At 43.0% G+C, this 27,132-nt stretch overlaps 1 protein-coding gene across 1 annotated transcript in view; it reads left to right on the top strand.

The window, feature by feature from the left end:
• The window catches only part of UNC79 (unc-79 homolog, NALCN channel complex subunit), a 191,532-nt gene that overhangs the window by 58,999 nt on the left and 105,401 nt on the right, over window positions 1-27,132 (top strand). The window contains exons 8-18 of the mRNA XM_073578106.1: window positions 2,606-2,670; window positions 3,058-3,146; window positions 10,984-11,024; window positions 12,029-12,057; window positions 13,106-13,341; window positions 13,750-13,921; window positions 14,177-14,407; window positions 14,917-15,107; window positions 15,318-15,441; window positions 17,509-17,649; window positions 17,732-17,953. Coding sequence (XP_073434207.1) covers window positions 2,606-2,670; window positions 3,058-3,146; window positions 10,984-11,024; window positions 12,029-12,057; window positions 13,106-13,341; window positions 13,750-13,921; window positions 14,177-14,407; window positions 14,917-15,107; window positions 15,318-15,441; window positions 17,509-17,649; window positions 17,732-17,953 — 1,541 coding nt within the window. The remainder of the gene's footprint in view (window positions 1-2,605; window positions 2,671-3,057; window positions 3,147-10,983; window positions 11,025-12,028; window positions 12,058-13,105; window positions 13,342-13,749; window positions 13,922-14,176; window positions 14,408-14,916; window positions 15,108-15,317; window positions 15,442-17,508; window positions 17,650-17,731; window positions 17,954-27,132) is intronic.

Below are 27,132 nucleotides of genomic sequence, written 5' to 3'. Positions count from 1 at the left end.
CCTTACTAGTGACGTCTCTAGTTGAAGTCCTTCATCTTTCTTTTCTTCTTAATCCAGAGCAGACCGCCTTCACTTCTTCCAGCCAGGACTCGTCTCTACATTAAATATCAAATAGTTATCTAGAGCACCGCTTCCAGAGCATCCCCACTTTTTCTATTTCTTCTACACTACACATCTGAATACAGATGTGCACCCACAATTAATACATTATTAGTTATTATGCAACCCACTATTCCAAATCTAAATTGTAATCTACCACCGTACCCCCACTACCCATATATAGTCACTTTCCCCACCCTTATAAAGATATAAATTAATTATCCCCTGTACCCTTTCCCCCAATTCAGTAACAGTCACTGCATCCTCAGCTGCCCCCACTATGTACCTCCTGTTCCCTCGATTCATTATATTTATATGCCTCTTCTGCCCCAATTCATTATGTCATGTCCTCTCTCTCCCACCCCCAACTTCTATTCATTATCAACTTCTCTTACCACATTCAATACATAATTTACTCTCCCCCTCACTCAGATTATCATTATTTGCTGCCCCACCCCAATTCATCATCATTTGTTATCCTCCACCCTCAATTCATCATTTACTGTCCCTCTTCGATCTATCTCAATACATCATTTGCTCTCCCACCCCCTACCTTCAATTCATCATTTGCTCCCCCACCTTCACTTCATCATTTCCAGTCGCCCTCCCCTCCCTCACTTCATAATTTGCAGTCCCCTCCCCCACTCACTTCATCATTTGCAGTCCCCTCCACTCACGTCATCATTTGCAGTCCCCTCCACTCACGTCATCATTTGCAGTCCCCCACACTCACTTCATCATTTGCAGTCCCCCACACTTACTTCATCATTTGCAGTCCTCCACACTCACTTCATCATTTGCAGTTCCCCTCCCTCAAACTATATCATTTTCAGCCCCCCCACTTCATCATGTGCAGTCCCCCTTCCCCTTCACTTCTTCATTTGCAGTCCCCCCCACTTCATCATATGCAGTTTCCCTCCCCTTCACTTCATCATTTGCAGTCCCCCTCCATCCCTCACTTCATCATTTGCAGTCCCCCCACTTCATCATTTGCAGTCCCCTATCTCACTTCATCACTTGCAGTCCCCCCTCCATCACTTGCAGTCTCCCTTCACCTCCCCTCCTCACCCATTTAATTCATTCATTCAGAAAAAAAACCAAAACATTTGTTATACTTACCTCACTGAAGATCCCCTTCAGGCACAGCTCTGCTTCTGGTGTCCTAGTACAGGACGGTGCGTACGCGATGACGTCATCCAGTACATGCCGTCACCTGACCGGAAGTCCCGACGGCAGAGGGAGCTGGAGCTGTGCAGCCGTTCAAGTTAGACGGCTGTGGAGCTCCGAGAAATACTCCCCGAGGTGTGCGCCACACAGAACTTCATTGCATGATGGGACCCGGTGAGCAAAAGCACAAGAAGGGGCCTGCGGGTCCCATACAGCAGTAAGAGCAGTAATGCCCTGATGGTGGCCCTGATGTAATGTATTCACAGTGATTGCACCCGCGAAATAGTGAGTGCAGCTCTGGAGTATAATACAGGAGGTAACTCAGGATCAGTAATGTAATGTATGTACACAGCGACTGCACCAGCAGAATAGTGAGTGCAGCTCTGGAGTATAATACAGGATGTAACTCAGGATCAGTAATGTATGTACACAGTGACTGCACCAGCAGAATAGTGAGTGCAGCTCTGGGGTATAATACAGGATGTAACTCAGGATCAGTAATGTAATGTATGTACACAGTGACTGCACCAGCAGAATAGTGAGTGCAGCTCTGGAGTATAATACAGGATGTAACTCAGGATCAGTAATGTATGTACACAGTGACTGCACCAGCAGAATAGTGAGTGCAGCTCTGGAGTATAATACAGGATGTAACTCAGGATCAGTAATGTAATGTATGTACACAGTGACTGCACCAGCAGAATAGTGAGCACCGCTCTGGGGTATAATACAGGATGTAACTCAGGATCGATAATGTATGTACACAGTGACTGCACCAGCAGAATAGTGAGTGCAACTCTGGGGTATAATACAGGATGTAACTCAGGATCAGTAATGTAATGTATGTACACAGTGACTGCACCAGCAGAATAGTTAGTGCAGCTCTGGAGTATAATACAAGATGTAACTCAGGATCAGTAATGTAATGTATGTACACAGTGACTGCACCAGCAGAATAGTGAGTGCAGCTCTGGGGTATAATACAGGATGTAACTCAGGATCAGTAATGTAATGTATGTACACAGTGACTGCACCAGCAGAATAGTGAGTGCAGCTCTGGAGTATAATACAGGATGTAACTCAGGATCAGTAATGTATGTACACAGTGACTGCACCAGCAGAATAGTGAGTGCAGCTCTGGAGTATAATACAGGATGTAACTCAGGATCAGTAATGTAATGTATGTACACAGTGACTGCACCAGCAGAATAGTGAGTACAGCTCTGGGGTATAATACAGGATGTAACTCAGGATCAGTAATGTAATGTATGTACACAGTGACTGCACCAGCAGAATAGTGATTGCAGCTCTGTACTCACATGAGTGTTCTTCTTCCCAGCCTGGAATCCCATTCATTGTCAGCACATTGAATGTCACAACGCCATCAATAAGCCAGCAGTGAAGGTATTTCATTTTCCCTATGTGTGATGTTTTTCCCTCATCCTCCTGAGCCGCAGCTGAGGCTTTGGAACCTGAAGCAATGATTGATCATATATCGATGATTATGAGTTGTACAGTTTATGACACTTTTTGCAGAAACCACTTTGCACTGTGTGATGAAGAGATTCATTTGCTGTTCAAAGTTCTAAAATGTATTAATAGAATATATAATCATCTTAATGAGAATGTCCCAAGATTGGTGAACGATCAGGTAGAAGAGTTCACCAGCAAAACAGCTCCTGATATCTCAGCTTGTTGTATACTCAAGCGTGTAGTGCATCGGTGTTACCACTAGATGTCAGCAGGCTATATAATATGTTACTTGCCCTCTATCTTTTTTTGATACTGCAGATGTGTATTGATGCCGGGCTCTCAGTGGCTTTGGGGGACAAACCGCCCCCTCTGTACCTATGTGAGGAGTGCAGCCAAAGAATCACAGGGTGAGTAACTAAAACGATGTCTGTTATTGGTGAAAGGCATCACCCTGCTCATTCTGTTGGTTCCCCCATATCATAACTTCTTCACGCAAAATCAATTGTCTCATTTTTTATGTAGAATAGTAGAGGAGCCGCTGTTGTATAGCTATCTGTTGCATGTCCAACTGATGTGCAGAGAACTATGAGTTTTGTATTGATCTTCGTCATATCTTACGAGAGCTTGTCTTTTTAGCAGGATAAATTGTAGTTTCAAATTACACATTCACTTTACTATATAATGCACTAAAAAATGGGGAAATAATTCCAAATGTGATGAAAAAATGTGCCATAATATTTGGGGTTTATGTTTTTCGACGCTCATTGTGCAGTAAAAATGATCTGGTAACCTGATTTTCCAGATCAGTACCATTAAAGCAAGGCCAAAATTCTAGTTTTTTTTTAAAGTATTTTCAGTCTTAAAATTTTTTATGATGTTTGTAAAAAAAAAAAAAAAAAAACTGCAAATTTTATATTGTTATTTTTAAGACTCCTAACTCTTTAATTTTTGTGTTAATGGAGGTGTGTGAGGCTGGTTGTGTTTTGCACCCTGAGCTGTAGTTTTTCTGATACCATTTTGGGGTATAGGCAACATTTTGTTCGCTTTTTATTACTATAATTTGTGGGGGTGGAACGGCAACTGAAAAAGGTCAGTTCTGATTTTTAATAATTTTTTTCTTTTTCTTCATTTATTGTACTGTTTCAGTAATTTTATATTCTGACAGATCGGACTTGTATGGAAATGACGATACCAAATTTCTTTTACATTTTTTTTCTCAGAGTTTTTTTTTATTTGTGTATATATACAGTGGGGAAAATAAGTATTTGATCTATTGCTGATTTTGTAAGTTTGCCCACTGGCAAAGACATGAACAGTCCATAATTTTAAGGGTAGGTTAATTTTATCATTGTTGAGAGACAGAATATCAAAAATAAAATCCAGTAATATCTGTATCATTGGATTGCCGGAGAGAGCTGAAGGGAACAATCCGAGTGCTTTTGTGGAAAAATGGATCCGTACTTTGTTTCCGGAAGCCACCTTCTCTGCTGTGTACGTGGTGGAGAGGGCACACAGGGTACCTGGGAGACCAAATCCCCCAGGGACGCCTCCAAGACCCCTGTTGGCCAGATTTCTTAATTCGAAAGACAGAGAATATATCCTACAGTTAGCGCGGAAGGCCCAAGTATTAAAGAATGACAATACTACTGTGATGCTATTTCCGGCAGATCTACAGAAGCGAAGAGCCTCATTTACCTCAATCAAAAGACGCTTGAAGAGCTTAAAAGTGATCTATTCTATGGCGTACCCAGCCAGGCTTAGAGTAGTAGATGAGGGAAGGGTAATTTTCTTTCAGAATCCGATAGAGGCGGGGGAATGGATTTCTGGGAAAAAAAGACGGCAGAAGTATCAACAGTGATGTACATTACTAAGGTCAAATTCTAATGTCTCTCGTATTATGCTTATACCTGAACTGGGTACTGCAGTGAGTTATTACTGGCTGTTTATAGATTGATTTGTTTAATCTTGCACGTTGGCTATTTTGTTGCTGTTGCATTTCTCCCCCCTCCCCCTTTTTTCCTTTCTAAATACTATATGTGCTGGACACATGACTACATAAGCTCCTGTCCATGAGGAGGTTGACAGAGGAGTTGATAATGGAGGAGTGGCGGGGCATTCATCTCCGGGACGCTGATGTCGCTCTTCCTGGTCTGGGAACTCGGTTACCCTCAGGGTCATGTAAAAACTGGGTGACTAGACCTATAATTCTGGACCCGTTGAACTGGGAGGGGGAATTGGGGACTCTATTTTCGAGTATGTGATAGAACCGATATACATGTTATTGGTGGTTCGGATGGATCATAGAATCATAGAATCATAGAATCATAGAATCATAGAATCATAGAATCGTAGAGTTGGAAGGGACCTCCTGGGCCATCTGGTCCAACCCCCTGCTCAAAGCAGGATTCGCTAAATCATCCCAGTCAGATGTCTGTCCAGCCTCTTTTTGAAGACTTCCATTGAAGGAGAACTCACCACTTCTCGTGGCAGCCTGTTCCACTCATTGATCACTCTAACTGTCAAAAAGTTTTTTCTAATATCTAATCTGTGTCTCTTCCCATTCAGTTTCATCCCATTGCTTCTAGTCTTTCCTTGTGCAAATGAGAATAAAGTTGATCCTTCTACAATGTGACAGCCCTTTAGATATTTGTAGACAGCTATTAAGTCTCCTCTCAGTCTTCTCTTTTGCAAACTAAACATTCCCAAATCCTGCAACCTTTCCTCATAAGACAGGGTTTGCAGACCGGTCACCATTCTGGTCGCTCTTTTCTGAACTTGCTCCAGTTTGTTGATGTCTTTTTTAAAATGTGGTGCCCAAAACTGGACACAATATTCCAGATGAGGTCTGACCAAAGAGGAGTAGAGGGAAATAATGACTTCACGTGATCTAGACTGTATGCTTCTGTTAATACATCCTAGAATTGCATTTGCCTTTTTTGCTGCTGCATCACACTGTTGACTCATATTCAGTCTGTGATCTATTAGTATACCCAAGTCTTTTTCACATGTGCTGTCACTTAGCCCTATTCCTCCCATTCTATATATGCTTTTTTCATTTTTATTGCCCAGATGTAGTACTTTGCATTTCTCCCTGTTAAAAACCATTCTGTTAGTTGCTGCCCACTTCTCCAGTTTATTTAAATCTTTTTGAATCCTCTCTCTCTCTTCTCTAGTATTAGCTATCCCTCCTAGCTTTGTGTCATCAGCAAATTTAATCAGTTTACCCTCAATTCCTTCATCTAAATCGTTGATAAAGATGTTGAACAATACAGGGCCCAGGACAGAGCCCTGTGGTACCCCACTTGAGACATTCTTCCAACTGGATGTGCAGCCATTTACGACCACTCTTTGGGTCCGATCACTAAGCCAGTTATGAATCCACCTAACAGTTGCCTTGTCCATTCCATACTTAGTCATTTTTTCAATAAGGATTGTATGAGAGACTTTGTCAAATGCTTTGCTGAAGTCAAGATATACTATATCTACAGCATTTCCTTGATCCACCCAATCAGTGATACCGTCATAGAAGGAAATTAAGTTAGTCAGACATGACTTATTAGTTACAAACCCATGCTGACTCTGTTTAATCACTTCATTCTTATCCAGGTATTGACATACATGTTGTTTAATAATTTGTTCAAAGATCTTTCCTGGTATAGAAGTCAGACTCACCGGCCTATAGTTGCCTGGGTCCACCTTCTTCCCCTTTTTGAAGATAGGAACAACATTTGCTCTTCTCCAGTCTTCTGGCACTTCTCCTGTTCTCCAAGAATTTTCAAAGATTATGGAGAGGGGTTCAAAAATTTCTTCTGCTATCTCCTTCAGTACTCTGGGGTGTAATTCATCTGGACCTGGAGACTTGAATTCATTTAGGTTAGCTAAGTGTTTCCTCACTATCTTTCTGTTTATAGATATCCTGGATTCTTCTATTCCCTTAATAGGACAGTGAATAACAGTTGATGTTGCATTTCCTTTCTGAGAGAAAACAGATGCAAAATAGGAATTTAAAAGTTCAGCCTTCTCAACATCCTGTGTTACCATTTCATCATTTTCATCCTGTAAAAATCCTATAGCATCTTTGACTTTTCTTTTACTTTTGACATATCCCCAAAATCCTTTATTATTGCTTTTGACATCTCTTGCAAGCCTCAGTTCATTTTCAGCTTTAGAGTATGGGAATTCTGGATGAGAGTATGGGAATTCTAGTTATGCCTATGCTTCAGTTTGAAGAGGTTCATGGGCATCCCTTGCTGTTTTTCATGACCATTATTGGTTAGTGTTTTTTCCTTTAATCAGGAATTTAGCTGGAAACCAATGTTGCATCTATACTTTGTTATTCAGGAAAGATATATATGTAACGGAGCTGATGGTGAAAGAGGTGAATATTATTTTGGGTACAAATTTGTTGTGGACACCTCATGGCATTACTTTAATTTTTCTCATGGAACATAAGGGGACTGGGGACTGCTAGGAAGCGGAATATGGTGTTTTCTCAGATACGTAAGACACAGGCGCAGATAATCTGCCTCCAAGAGACTCACCTGACACCAGACACTATATCCAGAATGAATAAACCTTGGATACAGTGGCAGAGACACGCCACACATACGTCTTATTCTAGGGGTGTAGTCATCACGATTCATAAATCCTTGCGATGGTCAGCACAAGTAGTAAAAAGAGATCCGGAAGGTAGATTTATCTTCATTTATGCATTCATAGATATGGTGCCTTATGTGTTGCTCAATATTTATAATCCACAACCGGCTAAGGTGGATATACTCCAACAGGTTTCGATTTTTGTTGCACAATACACTGAGGCTAAAATGTTATGCATGGGAGACTTTAATTTGATTCTTAAAGCCCATTTAGATAGAATAAGTCCTGCGGGTTCTAGGTCTGGTAACCAAAACACTACTATACTGGAGGCTTTTATAACAGAGATGAGGTGGGTGGATTTGTGGAGGCAACGACATCCCTTGAAGAAAGAATTTTCCTGCTTCAGACCGGCTGCCCACTATTTGTCCAGAATTGATCACGCATTTGGAAATAATGCTATTATATCGGATTTAAGTGAAATAGAGTACCTCCCCAGGGTGATATCTGACCATGCTCCATTAGTGATCAGCTTCTGTTTGGGTGGCCCTGATAGACCCAAGAGATTTCGCATACACCCATTTTGGCTTTCCCTCATAGGGGAACAGGACAGAATAACGGACCAGCTGGAGGTGTTTATAACGGACCACGGCGACTTCCCTGATAGATTGGTGGTATGGGATACACTCAAAGCATATCTGAGGGGGTGTGTTAGATCCACAATCTCATATATTAAAAGAGAATCCTGTATCAAGGAGCAGAGACTAGCTGAGGAATGTAAACTTTTGGAGGTTGAATATATATTGGTAACCCTGCTGACGATTCTTTACATAGATGGCTTGGGAAAGGGAGGGAATATCTGTTGCATCTGCAGGAAAAAGCCCAGAGAAAACTTTTTTTCTCTAAACAGACTTATTTCGAATTGGGTAACCAGTCGAGTAAATTCTTAGCATATATAGTCCAGCAAAATCAATTGTCCCCACCTGTACTAGCCATAAATACTAAGGAAGGAACCCCGCTACTTAAATCTGATCAAATTGCAAATAGATTTGAAGAATTTCAAAGATTTGCATGATTCGCAATTGAATCATACTATAGAAGAAATCGGCGAGTATTTATACCATATAATATTCCCCACACTGTCGGATGAGGATCGAGTGTTTTTAGATAAAGATGTCACGCTGGAGGAGATCCGGGAGGCCGCTATGTCCCTCTCTAATGGGAAAACCCCAGGCCCTGATGGAATGCCCATAGAACTCTATAAAAGATATATTGATCAGATAGGTCTAGTTTTGTTGCAGACCCTTTCCGAGGCATTGGCTGGACACTCGCTCCCCCAATCTTTTTATGATGCCACTATAGTGGTAATTCCAAAACCAGATAAGCCTACTGAGGAGTGTGGTTCATACCGTCCCATATCTCTACTTAATACTGACTATAAAATACTCATCAAGCTTATCGCCAATAGACAAAGCAGTAATTCTTAACCTAATACATGAAGATCAATCTGGCTTTGTGCCAGGAAGATCCACCTCCTCTAAATATCAGAAGGGTGCAGGTATTAACGCAAATAGGACATAAATATGAGAAACCTTGGGTGATAGCCTCTTTGGACTCTGCAAAGGCTTTTGATTCAATGGAGTGGGATTTCTTACAGCTTCAGAAATTTGGCTTTTCGGATACGTTTCGTGGGTGAATTAAATTACTCTATCATAGCCCTAGAGCTAGTATCCTTGTTAATAGCTTATTATCAGATTATTTTGAATTGGGAAGGGGAACTAGACAGGGCTGCCCACTGTACCCAATTCTCTTTGCTCTTGCAATTGAGCCGATTGCATTGAGGATCAGACAGGATGCTGGGGTGGAAGGAATTAATATACTCCAGGATGGATAAAGTGGGATTATATGCTGATGATCTAATACTTTTTCTGGATAAAATAGACCAATCGTTGCCAAGGGCAATTGACCTCATTAATCGATTTGGGGAACTATCCGGTCTGAAAATCAACTGGGGCAAGTCGGTGATTATGCCGATGATTGATAACATAACTGTACCTATGCTATGTGGCTTACAGGTAGTACAAAAATTTAAATACTTAGGTATCATAATAAATCAGAACCCAATCAACGACCTTAAAGATAATATCTACCCCCTGGAAGATATGATCAGGAAAAAATTTGAGACGTGGTCCCAACTTCCCCTATCTGTTGCAGGTAGAATTGGATTGATTAAAATGATAATCCTTCCCAAATGTCTATATATGCTGGAGCACATATCAATAAGGGTCCCTAAGGGTTTCTTTAAAAAAATAAATAGTATGATGGCAACGTTTGTATGGAGATCGTCTAGATCTAGGTTGAGTATTGGATCCCTGCAGAAGCCCAAAAATCAGGGTGGTTATGCTCTCCCAGACCTGTACTTACACTGTTTAGCTGGTCAATTACGTCATCTAAAGCACTGGTTAATTGGAGCAGGGTTCAGTAATGCAGAGGCACATCTAGTGCACTGCCTGAATGGACATACACTGTGGGCAATATTGGAGGGCTCATATAGACCCGCCAGGGCTTGTTATTTGCACATAAAGGACATTAAAAATGGGTCTTGGCTGGGTCTTCCAGCAAGACAATGACCCAAAACATACAGCCAAGGTAACAAAGGAGTGACTCAAAAAGAAGCACATTAAGGTCATGGAGTGGCCTAGCCAATCTACAGACCTTAATCCCATAGAAAACTTATGGAGGGAGTTGAAGCTCTGAGTTGCCAAGCGACAGCCTCAAAATCTTAATGATTTAGAGATGATCTGCAAAGAGGAATGGACCAAAATTCCTCCTGACATGTGCGCAAAGCTCATCATCAACTACAAAAAACGTCTGCTGTGCTTGCCAACAAGGGTTTTGCCATCAAGTATTAAGTCTTGTTTGCCAGAGGGATCAAATACTTATTTCTCACTGCAAAATGCAAATAACTTTATATAATTTATACAATGTGATTTTCTGGATTTTATTTTTGGTATTCTATATCTCAATGTTAAAATTAACCTACCCTTAAAATTATAGACTGTTCATGTCTTTGTCAGTGGGCAAACTTACAGAATCAAATACTTATTTCCCCCACTGTGTATATATATATATATATATATATATGCTATTTTTAAAATTTTTAATTTATACTCTGTTTTTTAGTCCCTTGAACCTGCGATCATATGATTGTTCGCTTACACTATGTACTGCAATATCATAGTGTGATAGTATAACTGATGTTTCATAGGAGGACTAAGATGGCAGGTGTCCTTGACCACCATGTTAACCCATCGCCTCCCTGCAATTGTGTTATTCTGTGTGGATCGCTAGCAAGCGGGCCATTCAAGTGACTGACAGGAGCATTCCAATGGTTAAACAGCAACGATCAGAGCACCGCTCCGATTGCTGCTGATACGAGCAGTTGCCAGCATCTGCCCAGTATGGTGCAGACTCGGCTACTGAGTTCACTTTATATTATTTGAACCATTGCATCAAATTTCACGTACAACGTAATTTCAGGGTGTGTCCCCTGGACATTACCTTTAAGGGTTCCTTGAGCATTCATTCTGGGAGGTGGGGTATTGTATAGAAGTGTCCGTCTCCTGCTCACATATCTGTTTTTTTATGTAGGGATCATAGTGCTTGGCTGATCGATGTTCTCCTGCCACAAGGTACGTGTAGTGCAATCGGTTACATGGCTCTTATCCGTAGGGGTCAGTTTTCACAGCATTAGTGTAGATGGTGCTGTGCCTCTGCCTCTGGCTTCCTGCTTGTCAGGGGACAATGTGCTCCTGATCGAGTGACTGTTTGGATCAGCGGCATGGTTGCATCTCTTACAAGACACTTTTGCGTAGGAAACCAGCCACCTCTGATAGTCGGCAGCAGTGGCTAACAGAGAGGATTTTTATTAAGAAGTAAAGCCGCTGGTTTTCACAAGCACTATACAAATTTACCCATTAAAGAACTTGAGCATTACCTTGTAAAAAGAAGTTGTGCTCTCACAAACTCACATCATGGTTGTCACCCCATGAAGTTTGGATTTTATCATCACAATGTATAAACCTGATAACAGGATTGATACGGTGTCCCCACATTGTATGACAGCCCTGATATTAGGTTTTAGAATACTATGCATCGATCCTGGCACTGAAGATGAGCGGCCCCCTTGGATATAGTAGCAACAGGCATCAGCAGATCACAGAAAAACTCTGACAAACCTTCAATAAGTCATTACACTCCGCCAAGGGGATGAAAACATATAGAAAAGCTATTTCATTAAAAGATAACATAATAGCCATAAGAAATGAAAAAAAAAGTCAAGAAAAATTGTAATATAGTAAAATATGTTAATGCAATGAAAAAATGAATAACTAATGTTATTTAATCAAAATAACCTAAGATGAAATTAAATAAACAAAAAAAATGATAAATATAAAATAAATTAAGGAAAGAATTATATAGTTGAAAATATGTGCACAACTAATTCCCCTGGGTAGCCGGGAGGCAGCTCTGCGTAATGGGAAATCTCCAATAGTTGCCACTAGATGGCACTCAGTGACTTTGATTTTGTAATGATTGCATTGGATAAAGTGCTGGGGGCTCCGCTCTGATAATGTGAATGAGGCGCTGCAGGGATTGTGTTGTTTACTGAGCTCTATGTACGTGTCTCACACAGCTGAGATATCTGCCATTTGTCAGAAGAAGGTAAGAACTGCTAAGCTTTACCGTCAGTCTTGCTGTCCATCTCCTTAAAGTGTCTGTCTGTGGCCTGTTTCATTATCGTCAATCATAAGGGATGACCCAGACATTATGTCCAGTGTCCCGTGTCTTTATCTACAATCCCCCCCCCGCTCCAACACGGCACAGGAAGATCTTATTGGTGTCTTTTTGTGAGACTACAACTCCCAGCACGCCCATACAGCCTTCAAGACCTGCTTGGAGTTGCAGTTTACAAGGGTTGCACACTAGTGATGAGCGGTCGTGCTTGGATAACGTCTTATTGGAGCATCTGGGCGTGCTCATATATGATGTTGGAGTCTCTGCGGCTGCATGATTTGCGGTTGTTGGACAGCCTCAACACTTGTGTGGATTGCCTGTTTGTTAAGACATTATCCGAGCCGTTCACTTTTCACTACTACACACCTCTGACCAATGTCATGGGAGAAGGCAGAGACTACCAGGGCATAATGGGAGTTGTAGTGCCGCCCTGGCTCCATTCCATTATTTGTCTGTTTTCTGGTTTCATGTAAGTGAAGTTTGGTCGTAATGGAAAGTTCTGCAACCTCCCTGGTTTTAAAGATTGTTTCCATTCACCAAGAGTAAGCAGAGATCTTTACATAAATCCAGAAAACCCTTGTAATCGCACTGCTTAATCGTACTTTTGCATGCGCAGAATCAATGTTTCCTGTGGTCACTACCCCCATCATAAAACGTTTTGTGAAAGTTCGCCATCATCCTCACAGCGCTTGCAGAGATGTCATTGGTGGGCATGCTGACACTTGTAGTTATTTATCAGGACCTATTTGCCCAAGTGAATCTCTAAAGATGGTTGCTATAAAATAAGATTCAAGACACTGACCTATTGCCCATAGAAGCTTTTTTTGTTTTTAAAGGGATCGGATCCCAGCACTCTTTCTGACCCCTTTAGTTGTATCTTAATACCCGTTGTTTCTTAGTAGTCGGCCTCTTAATGCGGCAGTATGCAGGCAGTGTTATTTAGCATGTAGTAAAGAGTACCTCTGCTTATTTCCAGAACTGCAGCTCACATGTCCGAAGGGCAGTGGTGACGTGCTTCTCTGCCGGATGCTGCGACCGTCATGGGAACCGGCCTGTGCGATACTGTAAACGCTGCCATTCCTACCACCACAGCAGCGAAGCCGGGGGAGCGTCCTCATCAGAGACTCACTTGTTCCAGACCTCGCCACCTCCCATCAACACACGGGAGTGCGGAGCGGAGGAGCTCGTGTGCGCTGTGGAGGCGGTCATCAGGTACTAAACGCCTTTTATGTATTACTAAACAATGGAAAATTGGACCGTCTGATAAAAGAAGGGCTGTAACCACACACATTGGCCGTGCTGAAGGTATGGTGGGACATCATTCCTTGTATGCCCTTTTTGTAGTGAGCTCAGATGTGAAAGGCATTCTGGGTAATAGAAGGGGGAATGGAGTGGTTACAAAAAGATTCTTTGGAGGGTCCCGCAGAGCCAGCATCATGCTAGCAGCCCAGTAATATCGCCATGCAATACCTGTTTTCACCTGAAGCGGCACTGCAGGGGAAGCGGACACTTGCTGATTGCTGCTGATCCGCGGGTCTTGGGAGAAGCTTTTTGCATGGCCTTACACTGATAATAAACTCTCTGTGGCAGCTTGAATAACTTTCTTGGTGGATTTTGCAGTTTGCTAAAGGAAGCGGAGTATCACGCGGAGCAGCGGGAATACGAGATGAACCGCAGGAGGCAGATGGGGTTGGCTTCCTCACATCACTCGCTGGACAACACGGACTTCGACAACAAGGATGACGATAAACATGACCAGCGACTTTTGAGCCAGTTTGGAATCTGGTTCTTGGTGAGAATCACTTCACTATGTCACTGTTTGTTCTCCGGTCGCATCCAAAGCTGTATTTATGATTCAACCTGACCTCGTGTATCTGTGCATACAGAGATTGTACCTGGCGCTTTTGTATAATGCAACTTTGAATGTGACCGGAGCATAGAATGAGAAGTGTAACAATGCACGTGTCAGTCAGCTTTATGTGTCCTTACACTTTGACATCTTCCTTTCTGAAGTCCCAGTTAATCTCCATGTTGTCTCGTGGCACAGGTCAGCCTCTGCACTCCCAGTGAAAACACGCCCACGGAAAGCCTGGCGCGCCTGGTCAGCATGGTCTTTCAGTGGTTCCATTCTACAGCGTACATGATGGATGACGAGGTCGGCAGCCTGGTGGAGAAACTCAAGCCGCAGTTCGTCACCAAGTGGCTAAAAATTGTTTGCGACATCCGTTTTGACGTGATGGTCATGTGCTTGCTGCCCAAACCTATGGAATTTGCCCGGGTAATAATCATAAGTAAGCAGTGTTGTGCAATGGGGGTGGCTGCTTTATTATTTCCATGGAAACGATTTGGCGCCGCCCCTGTTGTAAATGGTGGTACTACTGGTGACATATGGAACAATCATTTGAAGTAGTACTAAAAGGGTGGTGCATTTAGCGCCAGCACCAGGCGAACCTGGGCAAGTATCAGGGCCCACAAAGAGCATTTTAACCTCTTATATGCCGCTGTCACTTGTGGTAACAGCATTTAAAAGTTTGGAAACGGGCTGCCCATTGCAATATCTTGGCAGCCAAGGTCCTGCCTAAGTCCCCAGTGTCTAACATGTTTGTGGCTGGGCTTTAAAGGTGAACAGTAATTTACTGCAATCACAAGTTCAAGTTCCTAAAGGGAGGAATGGAAAATCTAAAAATCTAAAAAAATATTTATGTATGTAAAAAAAGTTATAACACATGGAAGGTGAGACAGAAAAATTCAGACAAATTAAATGTGGCTAACTCTGTGTGTGGTCAGGTCGGCGGATACTGGGACAAGTCCTGCAGTACGGTCACCCAGCTAAAGGAAGGTCTCAATAGGATTCTGTGCCTTATCCCATATAATGTCATCAACCAACCAATCTGGGAATGCATCATGCCAGAGTGGTTGGAGTCCATCAGGACAGAAGTGCCAGACAATCAGCTCAAGGAATTTCGGGAGGTCCTCAGGTTGGTTACAATGAAACTTAATGCTATACTTTTGATTTTTGTAATTACAGAAGTGAGTTGCATATAACTAATTATTCCTTCGATATGGTTTTCCATGTCCTGGAATGGATTGAATGTTGGGAATTTTAGAAACATTATCAGAGCATCTAGTGCATTCTTCCCCTATGTTAGATATTACATTTATTTCCATTGTCTGTTTTATCTTCGTAGTAAAATGTTCGACATTGAGCTTTGCCCGTTGCCTTTCTCTATGGAGGAGATGTTCGGATTCATCAGCTGCCGGTTCACCGGTTACCCGTCTTCTGTTCAGGAACAAGCTTTACTTTGGCTTCACGTAATCATTTTTGATTTCTGACAGTTCTATATTTTTTGTACCAAAATTTAAGAAAATGAATACAGTTGCATACGCTTTGGGGAACCGCTATGGGCTTAATTTTAGGGACCTCCATTGGCTTTGTTGAAGGCAACACCTTGAGTTTAATGTGAGTACTGCCATAGGCTTAGTTGTAGGGACCGCTATGGGCTCAATTGTAGGCACCTCCTTGGGCTTACTTGTGTGGAACACTATAGGCTTAGTTGTGGAGACCGCCATGGGTTTTGTTGTGGGGAATGCTATCTGGATTTAGTTATGTGGACTACTTTAGTCTTAGTTGTGGAAACCACCATGGACTTAGTTGTTTGGACTGCCATGGATTTATTTTGAGGACTAGTATAGGCTTATTTGTATGGACCGCCATGGGCTTATTTGTGGGGACTACCATTCGCTTAGTTAAAGGGACCAACTTGGGTTTAATTGTGGGACTGCCAAGAGCTGAATTTTGAGTATCACCATGTGCAGCTTTGCTGTGGGGATAGCCATGGGCTCAATCTTGGGGACCTCTGGGTTTAGAGATGGAGAACTAGCTGGGCTTATTGGTAAGGACTGCTATAGGCTTAGTCATTAGACCTGCCATTGGTTATATTTCAGATGCTGCCATGGGCTACATTCTAATGAATTCCATGTCTTTAGATGTAAAGCCCTCCATTGGTGCTTCCTCCTCCAGACTTAGTTGGGTGGGACTATCGTCAGCTTAAATATGAGGCTACTATGGATTTAGTTGCAGGGATCTCCTTGGTCATAGTCATGTAAAATACCAAGGGTTTAGTTATGGGGAGCACCACATGTTTAGTTGTAGAGAGCAACTTCAGGGGTTTAATTGTGGGACTGCCATGGGCAACAGACTATGTCCATAAATCAATATTGGTGAACTTAAAATATATTAAAGGGAACCTGTTATATCCGTTTTAGCATGTAAACTGTCACCTGTGCGTTGTAAATGATACAATGTGCATCACTAACACATTTTTTTCATTAATAACGGCGATCTAGCCATGTGCAAATAGCACTTTATATAGTTATATCGTACCTGTCATATGGGTGTGCTTCATTTTATGCAGTCATGGTTGGTGCTGCCAACGCAATTTGAATGATGTTCCCAGTGTTGCGCCAATGTCACTGAAATCCCCATTGAAAAACCCATCGCTTTCACATTGTATCGTAGAGCAGCGCTTGCTCAGTGTCGATCGGCGAACTGCGTATGTCGCTAGGACGAGGGGCTCCCCGCGTGTACGCACTGAAGCTGTGTTTAGTACCCAGCTTCACTGATGGTATGGCCGGAGCCGCTCATCACGTTGCAAGCACGGGGAGCTGAGCTTTCAAATTTCGTGAGTGGCGCCAACTGTGACTGAATAAAATGACGCACACCCCTATGACAGGTACGATTTAACTATATAAAGTGCTTTTTGCACATGATTACAGTGCTGTTTTTAATGAAATAAGTTGTCATGATGCACATTGCAATGCACTGCGGACAGTTTATATGCTGAAAAGGACATGACAGGTTCCCTTTAAAGAAGTTGGACTGCTTGGACAACTCCTTCTAATACCTCACACTTGTCCCTGATTAAAATAATAAAGCTTATATTCACTCCCGTGCTGACGCCATTCCCGCGGTATTGGCACTCGCTCTCCCCAAGGTTCTCGTGAGGTTGTTGTGACACGTGACCCCAGCGCTCAATCAGCGTTAACGTCACCTACAAAGGCGGAGACAATGTCGCCAGTGCTGAATGGGCACCGAGGCCAAGTGTCACAACAACCAAACAAGAGCCCCAGGGAGAACGAGTGCCTACAACATGGGAATGTCCCCCGCATGGGAGGTGAGTGTAAACTTTTTTATTGGTGCCAAGCGAGGGGTATGAGAAGGGGCTGTCCTTGTAGGGGACAACCTCTTGAATATGTGGTAAAATTTGGAAAATGGTCAGACATTCTCTTGAACAGGGGAGGAGTGCTGCAGGAGTAAATTAACGGTGCAGACAGCAATTTGTGAATTTTAATTTTAATCCCTGACTTTCCATCTTGCAGGTTTTGTCAGAGCTAGATATTGTAGTCCCCCTACAGCTGTTGATCAGTATGTTTTCTGATGGGGTGAACTCTGTGAAGGAACTAGCCAATCAAAGGAAAGTTCGGATCACAGAACTTTCAGGAAATGTTCCAGGTCACAGGGTAAGAAAAACACAATTATTACCCATTGGGGAGGCAATTGACAGCCATAAAACCATTCAATAAAGGCGACTTTTTCTTGCAGGGCAGCATCGCTTCAGATCCAGGCCGCCGGGTGTTGCACAGCATGCTGAGCCCTTTTCCCAGCCCTTTTCACAGTCCTTTTCGGAGCCCCATGCGCAGTCCCTTCCGGAGTCCCTTTAAGAACTATGGACATCCTGCAGGAAGAGCCATTGACTTTGACTGTGATGATGATGAGATGAATCTCAACTGTTTCATCCTCATGTTCGACCTCATATTGAAACAGGTATGAAACAAGTGGGGAGGGGCTACATGGGCTTGGTTGATGGGACCGCCATGGGCTTAATTGAGAAGTCCACCTTGCTGTTTGTTGTATCTACTGCCATGGGCTCTTTTGTAGGGATTGCTATGGGCTTAGTTAAAGGAACTGCCATTATTTTAGTTATGGGAGCTACCATGGACTGTGTTCTAGCTGACAAAACATGCATTTTTTTTGCACTTTGTTGCAGCAACTTTTATAGGCTTTGTTAAAGGGAATTTCATTGGTTTAGTCATATGGGCTGCTATAGGCTTTGTTAAAGGGAATTTCATTGGTTTAGTCATACGGGCTGCCAAGCACTATATGCAGCAACTCTCCTGGGCTTAAAACTGGGAGCACAATTGTCTTGTTTGCAGAGACTGCTATGAGCTTAGTTGTTTGGATTACTAAACAGTTGATGGTGACTTTCATGAGTTTTCTATACTGACTTCTATGGGTTTAGCTCTGCTGACTGCTGTAAGTTTAATTATGAGGCACGCCCTCTGCTCAGTTGTAGGGAGCACCCTGGGTTTAGTTTTTGGGACCGCAAGGGCTTAATTGTGGAGACTGCCATTGTCTAAAGGCCCCGTCACACACAGCGAGATCGCAAGCGAGTTCGCTCATTTTGTGACGCAACAGCGAAATCGCTGTGTGTGACATGCATCAGCGACCGCCCCCCCTGCTGGGTATCGCTGATCGTGCAGGAGTGTCCTGGGCCATTTTTTTGATCGTTGGTCTCCTGCTGGCCAGCACGCATCGCAGCACTATAAGCAGACGCTGGAAGCTGGTATCCAAGGTAAATATCGGGTAACTAAACGCGCACGTCGCTTAGTTACCCGCTGTGTACCTTGGATACCTGCGTGCTCGCGCTGGGAGCTGGTATCCAAGGTACACAACGCGTGACTAAGTGTAAAGGAGGACCCGTGCCCAGTGGAACGCATGCAGTGTTCCATCTACACATGCATCCTGTGGTTTATCAAAACCATTTCCTCGATGAACCCCGTTTGGACAGGCAAAAGTGGGGAAACACCTCAGGATGGAGCCCCTTTCCCATTGAAATAAGTATATTTCTTACTCAAAGTATTGCCTAAATTGGGCTGTAATCTTGTACTCAGTGTGCAATCTTCCTATTATGGGCAGTCCCTGATATTTTTCTATGTCTGACATGTTAAACAGCAGACAAAAAGGCAGCAACACTTACCTGCTCAAATCTTGAAACAAATGCACTACAGGGTGCAGCCAGCCCATAAAGCAAGATGACAGCAACACAGGGGCAAAATACCAGTATAACAGCCACTCTCCATCTACCCATTCCTGGAGGGGGTGACTGCCCAGTATACAATTGCACAATAAAGGCCCGCATAGGGCGTTGTTCACACAAAGGTACCGCACAGTGTCTGGTTCACAGTCTATTAGTCACGCCCCTACTTTTCGATTAGGCGGGCTAGCCAGCACACTTTCAATGCATAGCTATGTGAACACCCCTCTGTTATGCATGGGTCACTGAGGAGGAAAAAAACAACAAGCTAAGTCTCAGAAAACCAGAGGGGTTGGTAACTATGCAGATTGCAGATCCCTGATCTTAACCACACAACTAGCAGCAGTCGTGGAGCGTTCCTACGATGATCCTAGACGCCTCGTCACAACCAGAGAGCTACATAAGCCTAAAGCAGGAAAAGAGGAAAACTAACTGCCCCAGAGCAGACCCCAAAGGAAAGACAGCCCCCCCACATGTATTGACGGTGAAACAAGATGAAAACACAAACAAAGGCAGGAAAATAGGCTGAGCAAACGATGGGGCCCCACTAACTAGAAAGGACAGGAAAGGAAAGACACTGTCTGCAATCTGCCCAAAAAACCCTACCAAAATAATGTCCAACACTTCTGATAGCAAAATTAACCCTGAAGTCACTAGACTTCTCCCACTATATCAGCACTCTGAAATATTCTGAGACAGAGCAAAAAGAGGCCAATCTAATAAGGGACAAGAAAGACAAATTGGCAAATACAGATAAATAGAAGTGGAAATTCAGCATAGCCCCAGCAGGGGCTGGCTGACTACACAAGAAACTGAATTGACCAACAAGCGCAAGTGTGAACATTAGCAAAAAACAAACTTAACTTGAGAAGACTGGAAGAGAGCTGAAGTCCAAGACCTGAGAAGCAGACTGAATCACCAGCACCAGGATAGGTCGTCGGCTGTCTTATATCCAGTCTGATACTCCAGAGATCCAATCGTTATCCTCCTCATCAGGTGGCAGATCACTACCACTTAAACCAACCTCACTACCTCCTGTCACCACCAGAGGGAGAACGGAAGGAGGACTCTCAACTGGTGGAGCAGAAAATGAGTTCATAACAGTACCCCCCCTTGAGGAGGGGTCACCGAACCCTCATCCATGCCACCAGGCCGATCAGGATGGGCCCGGTGAAAAGCACGAACCAATTTATTGGCATGAATATCAGAGGCAGAGACCCAAGAATTATCCTCCTGGCCATAACCCTTCCATTTGACCTAATACTGGAGTCTCCGTCTAACCAAACAAGAATCCAATATTTTCTCTACCTCATATTCCACATTGCCTTTAACCAATACAGGGTCAGGATGTGCCGCCACAGGAACTACTGGCTCAGCAAACCTCTTCAACAGTGACTTGTGAAATACGTTATGGATTTTGAACGTAACTGGAAGAGCCAATCGAAAAGAAACAGGATTAAGAATCTCCAAAATCTCATAAGGTCCAATAAATCTTGGTTTAAATTTTGGAGATGCAACCTTCATAGGAATATTCTTAGACGACAACCAAACCATATCACCCACTTTAAACTGGGGACCAATGGTCCTATGCCGGTTGGAAAAACGCTGGGCCTTTTCCTGAGAGAGTGACAACTTATCCACCACTTGGTCCCATATCTGCTGCATTCTCACAACCACAGTGTCCACACCTGGGCAGGATGAAGATTCCACTTGCCCTGAAGAGAATCGAGGATGAAACCCAAAATTACAGAAAAAGGGTGACATCAAAGTGGCAGAACTAGCTCTATTGTTCAGCGCGAATTCGGCCAAGGGCAAAAATGAGACCCAATCATCTTGATCAGCAGATATAAAACATCTTAAATAAGACTCCAGGGTCTGGTTTGTTCTCTCAGTCTGCCCATTGGTCTGGGGATGAAACGTGGAGGAGAAGGATAACTGAATTCCCAGATTGGAACAAAAGGCTTTCCAGAATCTGGAAACAAACTGGACCCCTCTATCGGACACAATGTTCTCAGGAATCCCGTGTAACCGAACCACCTGTTGTAAAAACAAGGGTACCAACTCATCGGAAGATGGCAACTTTGGGAGTGGTCCAAATGAACCATCTTCGAAAATCTATCACAAATTACCCAGATAACAGTCATTCTCTGAGAGACAGGAAGATCAGAAATAAAATCCATTGAGATATGGGTTCATGGCCTCTTGGGCGCCAGCAGGGGCATCAGCAACCCACTAGAACGAGAACAGGGTTTAGACCGAGAACAAGTCCCACAGGACTGTCCAAAATTCCTGACATCACGAGATAAGGCAGGCCACCAAAACGACCGACTCACCAAATCTCTGGTACCAAAAATACCCGGATGACCAGCCAATGCGGAGCAATGGACTTCAGACATCACTCTCTTTCTCCACTGGTCAGGAACATACAATCTTCCTATAGGGCAACGCTCAGGTTTATCCTCCTGAAATTCTTCCAGGGCGCGTCTCAAATCGGGCGAAATGGCAGAAAGAACTACCCCCAAACCTAGGATAGTAGTAGGCTCGGTCACATTAAGAGAATCAGCAAAGAAACTCCTAGAAAGGGCGTCTGCCTTAGCATTCTTAGTGCCCGGAAGAAAAGAGACCACAAAATTAAAACGCGTGAAAAACAAGGCCCATCTAGCCTGTCTAGGATTCAAGCGTTTGGCCGACTCCAGATAAATCAGATTCTTGTGATCGGTGAGGACCACAAATTGATGTCTAGCTCCCTCCAACCAATGTCTCCACTCCTCAAATGCCCATTTCATGGCCAACAATTCCCGATTCCCCACGTCATAGTTGCGTTCAGATGGGGAAAACTTTCGAGAAAAGAAGGCACAGGGATTCATCTTAGAAGTCACAGGGTCTTTTTGGGACAAAACAGCTCCTGCACCAATCTCAGAAGCGTCTACCTCCACTTGAAATGGAAGTGAGACATCAGGTTGCCGTAAAACTGGAGCTGAAGTAAATCTCCGCTTAAGCTCCTGAAATGCTGAGACAGCCTCAGGAGACCAATTCAGCACATCAGCTCCCTTTTTGGTCAGATCAGTCAGTGGTTTGACAATACTAGAAAAATTACCTATAAATTTACGATAGAAATTAGAAAAACCCAAAAACTTCTGGAGAGCCGTCAAAGAAGTAGGCTGAACCCAATCATAAATGGCCTGTACCTTGGCCGGGTCCATTTCAATAGTCGATGGAGACAAGATAAATCCCAAAAATGAAATCCTCTGTACACCAAAGAGGCACTTCGATCCCTTAACAAACAGGGAATTCTCCCTCAAAATCCGGAACACAGTCCGGACATGTTCCACATGGGAATCCCAATCACTAGAAAAGATCAAAATATCATCCAGATAGATGATCAAAAACTTATCCACAAAGTCTCGGAAAATATCATTCATAAAGGACTGGAAGACAGAAGGGGCATTAGAGAGCCCAAAAGGCATCACCAGGTACTCAAAATGTCCCCCCGGAGTATTAAACGCCGTCTTCCATTCATCCCCGTGCTTGATGCGAATAAGATTATAAGCCCCCCTGAGGTCAAGCTTAGTAAACCAGCAGGCACTCTTAACTCTGGAGAACAAATCAGACATCAGAGGTAACGGGTACTGATATTTAACCGTCATCTTGTTAAGGGAACGATAATCAATACACGGTCTTAATGAACCATCTTTCTTGGCCACAAAAAAAAGACCAGCGGCTAAAGGTGATGAGGATGGTCTAATATGATCCTTCTCAACGACTCCTTAATATAGGATCGCATAGCATCATGTTCGGGTACAGATAAGTTGAAAAGCCGACCCTTGGGAAATTTACACCCAGGCATCAACTCAATTGCACAGTCATAACTCCTATGAGGAGGCAAAGACGCAGACCTACTCTCACTAAATACATCAGAGAAATCAGCCAGATAATCAGGAATATCATGAGACTGAGGAGAGGTGGAGAAAACAGGAGCGTCCCTAAAAACACACTGACAACCCCAACTAACCACAGACACAGATTTCCAATCCAAAACTGGGTTATGAGTTTGCAACCAGGGGAACCCCAGAACAATAGTATCATGCAAATTATGCAGCACCAAAAATTTACAATTTTCTTGGTGATCTGGGGCAACTCGCATTATCACCTGGGTCCAAAACTGAGTTTTATTCTCCGCCAAAGGAGTGGCATCAATACCCCTCAAAGGAATAGGCGTCTGCAGAGATGTCATGGACAAACCACAACGTTTAGCAAAGTCCAAATCCATCAGATTCAGAGCTGCTCCTGAATCCACAAAAGCCTTAGTGGAAAATGTGGACAAGGAGCAGATCAGAGTAATTGCCAAAAGGAACTTAGGTTGTATACTGCCCACAGCAAATGTGTATGCAAAACGTTTCTCTCGTTTAGGGCAGACAGAAATAGTATGAGAGGCGTCTCCACAGAAAAAACACAGCTTATTACGCCTTCTAAACTCCCGACATTGCACCCTAGACAAAACCCCATCACATTGCATAGGTTCAGACATTTGTTCAAAAGGTGGCAGCGCCTCCCGTGTAGTTTTACTTTCACGTAAACGCCAATCAACTTGAATGGCTAATGACATAGAGCCATCCAGACCAGAGGGAACAGGAAATCCCACCATAACATCTTTTACGGTCTCTGACAAACCTTTCCGAAAGAGAGCTGCCAATGCACTATCATTCCATGTAGTAAGGACCGCCCACTTTCGGAATTTTTGACAGTACAACTCTGCAGGATCCTGACCCTGGTCTAATGCCAACAGGGTTCTCTCAGCTTGATCAACCGCATTAGGTTCATCATACAGCAACCCCAAGGCCTGAAAAAATGCATCCACATCAGTCAGAATAGGATTTTCAGGTGTCATAGAAAAAGCCCAATCCTGTGGATCGCCGCGCAGCAAGGAGATGACAATTTTAACCTGCTGCACAGAGCTCCCCGATGAGTTAGGCTTCAAAGCAAGAAATAATTTACAATTATTCTTAAAATTCAGAAATTTAGACCGATCCCCAGAAAACACATCAGGAGTAGGAATCTTGGGTTCAGCAGCATGTGACTGAATAAGGTAGGTAGAAATTCCCTGCACTTCAGCAGCAAGTTGCTCCACACGATCAGACAGTTGCTTAATCTCCATTAGGAGAGAAAAAAAAAATCCTCCTACGGCCCCAGAGAAAAAGAGCAAAAAATATAAATAAAAGAAAAAAAAATTCTGACACTTTTTCTTTTTTTTTTCTTTTTCCCTAACAATTCTTTCCTGCTTTTGAGTACGCTAGAATCTGCGGTATGGCTGGTGATTCTGTTATGAATGGGTCACCGAGGAGGAAAAAAACAACAAGCTAAGTCTCAGAAAACCAGAGGGGTTGGTAACTATGCAGATTGCAGATCCCTGATTTTAACCACACAACTGGCAGCAGTCGTGGAGCGTTCCTACGATGATCCTAGACGCCTCGTCACAACCGGAGAGCTACATAAGCCTAAAGCAGGAAAAGAGGAAAACTAACTGCCCCAGAGCAGACCCCAAAGGAAAGACAGCCCCCCACATGTATTGATGGTGAAACAAGATGAAAACACAAACAAAGGCAGGAAAATAGGCTGAGCAAACGATGGGGCCCGACTAACTAGAAAGGACAGGAAAGGAAAGACACTGTCTGCAATCTGCCCAAAAAACCCTACCAAAATAATGTCCAACACTTCTGATAGCAAAATTAACCCTGAAGTCACTAGACTTCTCCCACTATATCAGCACTCTGAAATATTCTGAGACAGAGCAAAAAGAGGCCAATCTAATAAGGGACAAAAAAGGCAAATTGGCAAATACAGATAAATAGAAGTGAAAATTCAGCATAGCCCCAGCAGGGGCAGGCTAACCACACAAGAAACTGAATTGACCAACAAGCGCAAGTGTGAACATTAGCAAAAAACAAACTTAACTTGAGAAGACTGGAAGAGAGCTGAAGTCCAAGACCTGAGAAGCAGACTGAATAACCAGCACCAGAATAGGGCGTCGGCTGTCTTATATCCAGTCTGATACTCCAGAGATCCAATCGTTATCCTCCTCATCAGGTGGCAGATCACTACCACTTAAACCAACCTCACTACCTCCTGTCACCACCAGAGGGAGAACGGAAGGAGAACTCTCAACTAGTGGAGCAGAAAATGAGTTCATAACACCCCTCATGCGAGACCAGACGTGTTTGGGCTTGGCTGCACCCCGAAAAATATAGTGCAAAAAATGCAAAAATAGTGAGGTATTAGTTGATATTTTGGCCAAAATACGTGAGCCCGTAACCTGCGCCAAAGGTCCTCACGTTTATGGGTCTCTACACTAAATTAAATAGCAAAGCCACTGAAGAAGACTCAGTCTCCAAAAATTCATTTTTAAACAGCAGACAAAAAGGCAGCAACACTTGCCTGCCCAGATCTTGGAACAAATGCACTACAGGGTGCAGCCAGCCCATAAAGCAAGATGTCAGCAACACAGGTGCAAAATACCAGATCAACAGCCACTCTCCACCTACCCAATCCTGGAGGTGGTGACTGCCCAATAAAGGCCGCATAGGGCGCTGTGCACACAAAGGTACCGCACAGTGTCTGGTTCACAGCCTATTAGTCACGCCCCTTCTGTGACATGTTATAGACATGCTGTGTCTCTTTTTTTTAACTATGAACTTTTTATTATTTTATAAAGACATGCTTTACAACAATTTATCATTCAATCATTGTACAACATTACAATATCTTTCTTAATCATTTGATAGCTAAACATAATTTTAAATATTATAACTAAATGTTATGGGAAAAAGAAGGGGGGAAGGGGTGATGACATCAGATTATAATACACGTATATTACCATTAATAGCTTCATTACATCTCTATGACCACAGTGTTTAGTCTGAATGACAGCCAGCTGTCCCACTTCCTGCGATGGGATATTGTATTATTGGTGGATGAAGCAATTATCTTCTCTGATAGACAATTGTCATTCACCAATGCTACTATCTCAGTCAGTGACGGACATTTGGAGTTTTTTAATTTTAGTAGCTATGAGGATGTGCGTAATCACTGTCCTGAACTCGTACGGAATCAATTCCAGGTCAATGGCCAGAAGCACCTGCTCTTTCCCAATTTTCATTGGGATGCCACTAATCTGAGACACTAAGTAGGAGATTGCATCCCAGAGATACTTCACTTTATGGCACTCCCACCAGACATCTAGCATATCTGCTTTGGCGTCTCTGCACCCCCAGCACACATCTGGGAGTTGTGGTAGAACTTAGACAATCTGTATGGTGTGAAGTACCACCTGTACAGCAGCTGATATCGAGCCTGATATTGTCTATATGGAATGAGTTATTTTTTTTAACCCCTTTACTCCCAAGGGTGGTTTGCATGTTAATTCCCGGGCCAATTTTTACAATTCTGACCACTGTCCCTTTATGAGGGAACGCTTCCATGGATCCCGGTGATTCTGACATTGTTTTCTCGTGACATATTGTACTTCATGTTAGTGGTAAAATTTCATTCATATAACTTGCGTTTATTTGTGAAAAAAACGGAAATTTGAATTTTTATGCTCTTAAATCGCAGAGATATGGCACTCAAAAAACTGAATAAATAACATTTCCCACATGTTAACTTTACATCAGCACAATTTGGGAACCAAAATTTTTTTTTGTTAGGAAGTTATAAGGGTTAAAAGTTGACCAGCGATTTCTCATTTTTACAACACCATTTTATTTTTAAGGGCCACGTCACATTTGAAGTCACTTTGATAGAAAATACCCAAAAGTGACACCATTCTAAAAACTGCACCTCTCAAGGTGCTCAAACCTTTCCACATTCAAGAAGTTTATTAACCCTTTAGGTGCTTCACAGGAATTTTTTGAAT

This window comes from Dendrobates tinctorius, unplaced genomic scaffold (assembly GCF_039654945.1).
Source record: "Dendrobates tinctorius isolate UK_male_01 unplaced genomic scaffold, ASM3965494v1 ptg000058l, whole genome shotgun sequence".
Lineage (NCBI taxonomy): Eukaryota > Metazoa > Chordata > Amphibia > Anura > Dendrobatidae > Dendrobates > Dendrobates tinctorius.
This window is presented reverse-complemented; position numbering and strand designations above follow the sequence as displayed.